The sequence below is a fragment of the Talpa europaea genome (assembly GCF_964194135.1).
Source record: "Talpa europaea genome assembly, chromosome: X".
NCBI classification, from domain to species: Eukaryota; Metazoa; Chordata; class Mammalia; order Eulipotyphla; family Talpidae; genus Talpa; species Talpa europaea.
The window spans coordinates 17,422,451-17,431,619 of NC_140081.1; the positions used below are offsets into that span (position 1 = coordinate 17,422,451).

Sequence of the window (9,169 nt, forward strand, 5' to 3'; positions counted from 1 at the left end):
CAACTCATCAAATAAATATATAACATATGTAGGACACTTGGTCATTGTGTGTTTAGACAGAAATTACATTCTACATTAGGTGTTCTCTGTCAATCACTGACAAAGCCTGAAGTTCAAATCCTGATGGTGGATTTTGTTTTCCTTTATTCTCACTCTCTGAATATCCCAAGCAATTTTTAGGCTATTTTCTCCCTAGGATTCTTTTTAAAGAGAAAAATCATTGTCAACAGCTTAAGCAAAGCCCTGCAGTAATCAAAACAGTGTATAGTCATTGGATGAAGAAAGTAGGGAGGAATAATTTAAAGCGCAGCGTTCTTTTCTTGGGGCTAAGTCTCTTAACCCATCTGCAGACTGAAAAGAACTAACTAGGTGGTAGGATTTGTCATTGTTCACTAGGTAGTTTGTGTATGCCAACTTGACATTTTTATTTCAGTCTTCCAAAATTGCCTAATAACAAATTTAAAAACTAGTTTGACAACAGCAGATGTGTCTGAGCAGTGGAGATTATATTGTTATTATTGTTTTTCTTTGTGCTTTTCATCCCTCTATTCAATGATCATTTTAAACAATAAATGTTAATAATTTCGAATAGGATTTTTTTATGAAATGGAGAAACCAATTAGAAGAAACACAAGAATGATTCTCTAAAACAAAACCGACACTTGGAACAACTGATAATCCACTTAAACATTGATTGAGATGTTTTGATTTTTTTCTAGGTATTCTGTTCTATAATATAGAATGTGGTAGCGCATAGTTAAAAAACTAGAAATTGTCTCCCAATATCAATGGCTACTTTATGGATATATTTTCAACTGAAAAGATTTTTAGTAAAGTCACAAAGCCCTGTTCCAGTTCCCTGATGAATAATTTTAAAACATTTAAAAACCATACACATATCCAAATATAATGGAGGGAAATGTTAAATAGTAAATCCCAACGAAGAGGCATTGCTAAAATATATGCCAGAGGCACATGTTTCAGAAATGGTCATATTTAATATCTTTATTAATTAGCTAGAACATGACTAAAACAATATATTAATGACATTCAGGAGGTTTTTTCCACTGGGAGATGAAGACACTAATGAATACTAAAATTACCCAGGAGATGCAATAAATATAGCTCTAAATATGTTGCTCATATGCTGTTTTTTCAAATGTTGGCTATCTTGAGCCACCATCACATTTATCTGTTTTTTTTTTAAATGCTTTGAAATACAACATTTAAGAAAAGTAACTTGATCAGCTCAACACATCCTAGTTACCTGTATACCTTAATCGAAATCACAAAATGGGTCTGTGTTAGAGCTCTGCCTAGGAAATTGTTAAAATTTTTTAATGTCTTTGAATAGTAGGGAGGAAAATGGATGGGTGTTTTCAGCTGTTCCCTTCTAGACTTCTACAGGTGCCTCCGGGTCATTGCTCTGAATCCGTCTCCGTTTCCTGTGTTTGCCTTTCCGAGACTGATCCATGTGCATCCTCTGCAAGAACATGTCCTGCTCTAATTTCTGAATTAATCATTACAATAAAAGCAGAAAGGATATCAATAACTTCCATCCCCTTATCGAGAGGAGCCCAGAATTTGGTCTTTTGAAGAATGCCATACCCTGTATCATTTGGGTGACTGGGCACTGGTATAGCTTCCACCTTACCACATCCCCACTACGTAAAACCAGTTCCTAAAATGGACTTTTTCCGTGTTCTCCAAACATGCCCATTCTCGGCCGAGGCTGAATGCCTGCCCCATACTCGCTACTTTTTTTTATTAGGTCCCCTACAGCTGGGCTAGTTCTAGTATATTTTCCCTTTTGGAGGTTTGAAGGCTGAGAAAAAATGGAAAACTTAGGGTGATCCATATTTTTTTGTTTGTTTGTTTTATAGAGGCATGTTTTATTTATTTATTTGTTTGTTTGTTTATACAAGCACTGGGTACAGTCAGAAGCGCGGGAGGGTGAGAGAATTCACCAGAGCGGGGAGCAGAGCAGGCAGAGGGACCGAAGTACACTGCTGAGGGGAGCAGCGAGCGGCAGGAGAGGTCTGCGCGCCATGCGGGACCCTCCTCCGGTGGCCAGGGAGCAGCCGGGGATCGAACCGGCGCCGCAGAGGCTGCGGGCAGCTTCACAACCCAGCGCTCAACCGCTGCGCCACCGGGGAGGCCCAGGTGATCCATATTTTTTAAAGATTTATTTATTTATGCATAGAAGAACTGGGGTGTAGGCCAGAGGGGTGTGTGTGGGGGGTGGGTGGGTAGAGGATTCACCAGAGACAGAGTGGGGAGCAGAACAGGCAGATCTACTGAAATACACTGCTAAAGGTGAACAAGACAGGAGAGGTCTGTTGAGCCAATTGTGGGGTTAATTCCCTGGCCAGGGATCGAACTCCTGCCAAACCTGTAATAGCGTGTTAAACCCTACGCCACCAGGGAGGCCCAAGGGTGACCCATTTTTAACATTACCCTCAAGGGGCCTCCCCAGTGGCGCGGCGGGTTGAGTGCAGCGCTGTGAAGCTGTCCACAGCCTCTGCAGTGCCGGTTCGATTCCCAGCCGGCCAAGGAGATTTCCCACATGGCTGGACAGACCTCTCCTGTCTTCGCCCGCTGCTCCCCTCAGCAGTGTACTTCGGTCCTTCTGCCTGCTCTGCTCCCCGCTCTGTCTCTGGTGAATCCTCTCACCCTCCCACACCCCTGGCCTGTACCCCAGTGCTTGTATGCATAAATAAATCTTTAAAAAAAAAAAAAAAACATGACCCCGAGACTGTCTTTCAATGATCAGGCACCTGATTCAGGTGGAAGGGCCACTGGAAGGCAGGGAAGTTGCTGATCCTTGGGAAATTTTAGGAACTTTGTTGCGTCAAATTGGAGACGTGTAACTTACACCCACATTGAACCATCTATCGCGCGTTTTCGTTGTTAAGCAGCATTTAGGATATGACTCATCCTCAGCTCCACTTTGTAGGTGTCTAGAAGTCGAGTACCTTAATTTGGTGGGAGCAGCCTCAGGTCACTAGAGAGTAGAGTCCCAAGACACGTCAAGTGTCAAAGTGAAGATTTGAAATAAAAAGGAGGGAACCATCCATCCCGGAACAGAGGAACCCCAAAAATTCTTCCAATGCTGTCAGCATCTGGAATGCCCCGGACAGAGTTTTAAGGAACAGGAACCCGCCTCAATCTCTCTGGAGTGTTGCATGGAGAAGAGAATTTTGGACAAGGAAGGACAGTTCCAATTCTGCAAAAAGAGAAGACCCAGGCCTTGACAAGGATCCCGCGTGTTCTGAGAGGACCCCCGCTACGGAGGTGTAGGAGTCCCACCCTATGTTTCGCTGTGGGAGACGCCAAAAGAGTGATCTCAGGGGAGAAAGGTCCTTGGTCTGAAGAGTCAGCCACCGTTCTGCAGAGGGAGGGGGCTTGGCTTTAACTAAAATTATGGACCCCGAATGCTGACAGAGGGACTGTTTCCAGAAAGCAGGGCTGCCAGCGCACTTGAACATCAGGATTCTGTGGCCCAGGGAGGAGTAATCGTGTGTGGGATGATCATGTGGTGAGGACTTTGGAGGCGGTCCCCGGCGGGGCAGTAGATACCGGACTCTGGCAGATACCAAAGTGTGGACGCTGAGTGCAAATGCAGACACTGCAGACTGCGAAACATCCGGGTCCCACAGAACCCCGCCTCTGCTGTCAGTCCTGTGTGATCTCGCGCGGTGACCGGATGTGGCTCCCGGATTTCCGCTTTGAGAGTGAGATCGTCGATGTAGTCGGTGGTGTGCTGTGCCGCGAGGAGGTTGGATTCCGAGGACTGGCGTGGCGGCAAGGTGAGCGCCCCGAGTGGGAACCGAAGAGAATATTCGCCCTCCCTGACAAAGGTGACTTGAAGTCCCACTTTCGTGGTCAGGTTTTGGGAGCCGCGGCCTCGCCTCCGTGCTGCAGGCTGCATTCTGCCCAAAATGGCTCGTGGAGTGGGGGCGGGGAGGGGACCGCAAGGAAGGCCCGGGTCTATGGCGGGAGCCCAGATTTGCCATGTGGGGGAGATAGAGATCATAAATCCAGATGAGGCCATACCGTGTGTGTTCATGAGCAGACCCCCACCCAGCACTGCTGGCCACGCTGAGCGGCGCCCAGACGGTCAGCTCTAGGAGACACCCCACTAAGTGAACAGTCGTGGAGCGACCTAGCCAGCCCTCTAGTGACTCAGGGAGCTCAGGGCTACACCCCAATAACTCCCAAACTCAGTAGAGCTCCTGTGCACAGTTGGTGCGCTTCGGTGCCCCTACCCTTCCTTTAGAGTGGTCTCGGCGAGGGCTTTGCTCTAATGGAGTTAGCCCAATTCGGTAAAAGGCACCCAGCCCCTTAAAGGATGCAGGGTTGTGACATTGAGTGAGGCTAGGGGTCCCCTCCTGGAAGGAGGGGACCACATAGAGCCTTGGGCATACGGCCATAACGAGTTACGTTCAGTTCTTTTCTGGACATCTCAGGGAGGTGATGGACCAGGTCGAAGGGGGCAGCCTGACGTCAGCAAAGGGAGGATTTTTGAGTACTAGCAGATGTCATGGTTGGAACCTTGACAACTGTGGACATGTTCTACCCCATATCAGTGGTGGCCTCAGAGGATCCTCCCTATTATCAGCCCTGGAGGCCTCAAGGACAGGTGTCAGGTGGCTGTGCCCATCAGTTCTCACTTAGGTTGAAATCAGACGAAACCCTTAGTCTGAAGGTGTAGCTACCAGTCAGCAAAAGGCGAGTCATGCCAAAATGTGTGGAGCCAAGTGTGGCCCCTGAATGAGGACTGAGGATGCCACTGAGCTCTCAGCACTGAGTGCTTCATGGTGGGAGGTGCACTGGGGCACCTGTTCAGTCCCTTCTGAGTCCCAGTGAGCTTTGAAGTATCAACCTCAGAGAAGAAGAGGGAGGGTGCCCAGACTCTGCCTAGAGTTGACGCAATAATACAGACAATGAACTGAGCAGAACCCTCATGCCACAGTACAGGGGGTCCCACTGCCAGCGCCTGCTGTCACCTAAGTAAATCCAGGGCAAGGCTGGTTAGGATGCAGAGTAAGACTCACTCAAAGGAGTCCTTGATGGGATATTTAGGGGAGAGGCTGGTAGAAGAGCGAGAGCCCTGAGGGGTCCTAGAGCTGTGCCCTCAGGTAAACCTCCAGGGGCAGCCTTGGTTAAAGCCAAGGGGGCATCTCCCTGCTGAAGGTCCTCACATATATCATTCTCCCTCCTTCAGGTGCCACCATCACTTGTTCACTAGTCACACTCTTACCTGCTGTCCCTGACCACAGCTATCAGTCATGCCTCGCGGTCATAAAAGTAAGCTCCGTGCCCGTGAGAAACGCCGTCAGGCCCGGGGAGAGACCCAAGATCTCACAGCTGTTCAGGTCTCTGAAGCAGAAGTAGAAGAGTCCCCTTCCACCTCCTCTTCTGCTTCTGGGGGTACATCCCAGGGTTCCTCTGTATCTGGCCCTCCCCCGAAGCCTCAGAGAACCCGATCCACCACTAGTGCTACAAGATCTAGCAAAAGTGCCAAGAGCCAAGATGAGGAAAAGCCAAGCACCTCCCGGGCCTCAATTTCTCTCTGGGGCTCTCATAATGATCCTGTAAGTACGAAGACAGGAATGTTGGTGCGGTTGCTGCTGTACAAGTATAAAATGAAAGAGATTGTTACCAAGGCAGATATGATGAAAATTGTCAACAAAAGGTACAAGGAGCACTTCCCCGAGATCCTCAGGAGAGCCACTGAGCGCATAGAGCTGGTCTTTGGCCTTGATTTGAAACCAATCAAGCCCAGTGGTCACTCCTATAACATTGTCAGCAAGCTAGATCTTCCCAAAGATATGGGTCTTAGTGGTGGCTGGGAAAATCCTAAAAATGGGCTTCTGATGCCTCTCCTGGGTGTGATCTTCTTGAATGGTAACTGTGCCTCCGAGGAAGAGATCTGGCAATTCCTGAATATTTTGGGAGTCTATGATGGGAAGACTCACTTCATCTTCGGGGAGCCCAGGAAGCTCATCACCCAAGATCTGGTGCGGGAGCAGTACCTCAAATATCGTCAGATACTAGGCAGTGATCCTCCACGCTATGAGTTCCTGTGGGGTCCAAGAGCCCACGCTGAAACCAGCAAAATGAAGGTTTTGGAGTTTTTGGCCAAGGTCAACGGTACCATCCCTAGCGCTTTCCAACCCCATTATGAAGAGGCTTTGCGAGACGAGGAAGAGAGATCCAAAGCCAGAGCTGAAGCCATGGCAGTTGAGGTGGCCAAGGCAATCGCTGCTGTCAAAGCCAGTCATGCCAGGGCCAAGTCCAGTAGCTCCTCCCACCTCTAGGGAGGTGAGGCAGATTCTTCCTTTGTGCTTGTAAAACTACAGGTGGTGCTCCTGATATGTGTGAAAAACTGTTGAGTTCTCTTTGTTCTTTTGAATTTTTCAAGTTGTTCCTTACAATAGAAAGCTTATTTAGATTCAGAATGTAAGCTTGTTAGTGATACTGATCACCGATTTGTTTTATTGATGATTATCAAGTTTAGCAGTAAGAGTTTTGGTATTGAAATACAAATTGCAAATCCTTAAGTCACTGTCATGACACAGAATAAGATTGCATGTCATTGGAAGAAGTATATCCTCCACACTAAAATAGTTGGGATCAGCGGACAGAAAAAAGTAAAAGTTGACTAATTCTTGGTTTGCCTTACTCAGCCTAGGTTTTCCTTTTGTGTGGTGAAGAATTGGATTTTTAGTGGTGAGTTTTATGTAATATGTACACATAAAGTATAGTATGTGTCTGATTAGTATGTGTAGCATATACATAATTATTGATTTATAATGATGCACACCTGAAACTTAAGTTATGATGCAATGTTACTTCAATAAAAGAGTAAAAAAAAATTTTAAATACTTACCTAGATTTGCTTATGTTGTACAAGCCCCTGCCAATGCAATGATAGATTCTAGGAAACTATCATTATGGAAAAGGGTGAGATACTCTCAACCTCATAAAGAAACAATCAGGGTGAAGAAGGGATGCACAGAATATTCTCTTGAGTATGTTTTCATTGCTCAGCAGAATTTGGGCTGGATGGGAGGGTTTTTTTTTTTTTTTTTTTTGCTACAAATTTATTCTTTGACATCTCCTAGATTTAAAAATAAAAATCCCAGCTTGATAGATGGTAATAATGCCTGAGGTCAAGGTAATCAAAGTAATAACTGCCATTCCCTAATGTCTCAGTGCAAGACCAGCACAGTATCAGAAGCGTTCCATACAGTATGCATCTCCCCAGTCCTTCAAGATGGGGCCTAACCAACTTCAAAAGGTGAGCCAGAAGCTCAGAATTAGAGTTTGGCTAGGTGCCCAAACCCATAGGGCTAGTAAATGACTAGGCTGGAACTGGACCCCTGGTCTAAATGACAGTAGAGCCCAGACTGTTCTACTGCCATTCTGAGGCAGGTCCTGTGTCTCTTACTTCATCTTTCTTCTCAGTACTTCAAAATGTGTCTTAGGCGAGAAAAAAAGAACGTCCTTGTACCCAAACTATGAGATTGGATACATAGCCAGAGCAATAAGAATACCAAAATAATTGAGAGATATAAATAGAACAAAGAGCTATTTGGTGACAGTATGGTCATCTACATTTGTAATGTTAGATAACTTGAAAAGATCAGGGGGGCTCTCAGAAACACCCTGAACATCCTCTTCCCTGTAGAAAGTCAGTCTATCAGAAGAGAAGGGATAGATTAATGTATTTTTTTATCTGACAACCCACCATCTGTCCACCAATCTCACGTCACTCCAGCGACAGGCATCTATTCTCTGTAAGGTTTGCAGAGAGGAAGTTGCTCAAGAGTTTGCATAGATGTGGCATTTGCCAGGAAACCTTTAGTCTGAAAGACAGGAACCAAAAGAAGGTTCCATGTAGGAAGACTGAGGAAATCAACACTCCAGATTTATGGGGAGGGTCACAGGAACACCTTGTCCCCTCTGGTCTCAGACTCAGAGTCTCAGACAGCTATGTAGTTGAACATTCCTTCACTTATTCTTGAGGCTTCTCCAGGGCATAAAAGCCTTGGTCTAAGAGCAAAGCTCTCAGGTCAGCAGAGGAAGAAGTAACCATTGCTCATAGAATTGAAGGTGATAAAGATGAGTGAGGATAATGGAGGGACCCAGCCAGAACAATAGGAACCCATAAGGTCACATCACAGTTGTCAGCCTTATGAGGACCATGATAGCCCTGGCTACTCATGACTAACCCAGACTTCCAGTTCACATCCTGAGTGAGACCTTTGTATGTGGCTGTTGCCTCAGGTCAGCAGAGAGTAGTCTGAGGAAGGCTGTGGAATTATGCATGTGGTCATGAGGCCCATGCAACCCTCAACTGGCCAAACCCTCCTCGCTGTTAGCCCTGGGAGGCACAGGTGAGAGCAGGCAGGCTCAAGGGCCTCTGGCTTCTGCCTGGAGGGTCTCAAGGAGACCAGGGCCTTGGTTTATAGGCTAACTGTTAGGCAGAGTGGAACCCCCAGGCCATGGCTGTGTCATGGTAAAAATCCTGTAGAGGAGTGAAGCAATAACTACCCCATAATAGAGATATCCCTAGAAAGTTCTGCTCCTGTAGTCACCCCTGGGAGGCCACAGGCAGAGGGGATGGTCTCAGGGACTTAAAAGTTCTTGGACTAATGGGAGGGGCCCCACTCAGCAGCAAAAGGAGACCAAATTACTAAAAGAAATCAACATCATGATGATGAATGACCTTGAGAGGATCCCTCTGGGAAAGAAGGGGGCCATATAACAGTGCTGACCCTGTTTTCAAACCTGAGACCAGGTCACCTCAGCATAGTGACATGGTGAGTCCATACTTCCTCCCAGAGCATCTCATGGAGGTGAGGAACTTCATCAAAGGGAGAAGCTACAGGTTTGCAGAGGGGAGATTTCCAGATTGTGCCAAGAGCCAAAGTAAAGACCCTGAAGACCAATGGGAGCGCCCACCTCATGACAGTGGAGGCAGCATACATTTCCTTCTACTACCATTAGCCTTGGGAGACCATGGGTTATTGTGGCCAAATGAGGCTAACTTCACTTCTTAGGGAATCTTGTGAAGTTGGGGGCCTTGGTCTAAGGAGATAGCCTCAAGTCAAGCCAGAATACTTCTAGGTTGTACAGGAGTCAGGGTGAGGACTGTAAA

The 9,169-nt window shown here is 46.6% G+C and overlaps 1 protein-coding gene across 1 annotated transcript; it reads left to right on the forward strand.

Moving 5' to 3' along the window:
- Window positions 1-5,291: 5,291 nt before the first annotated feature.
- On the forward strand, window positions 5,292-6,323 carry LOC311187464 (melanoma-associated antigen B4-like; the record flags this gene model as incomplete). Its single annotated transcript, XM_084258875.1, has 1 exon — window positions 5,292-6,323. The coding sequence occupies one exon, from the start codon at window positions 5,292-5,294 to the stop codon at window positions 6,321-6,323; it is 1,032 nt and encodes a 343-aa protein (XP_084115001.1).
- Window positions 6,324-9,169: the final 2,846 nt, after the last annotated feature.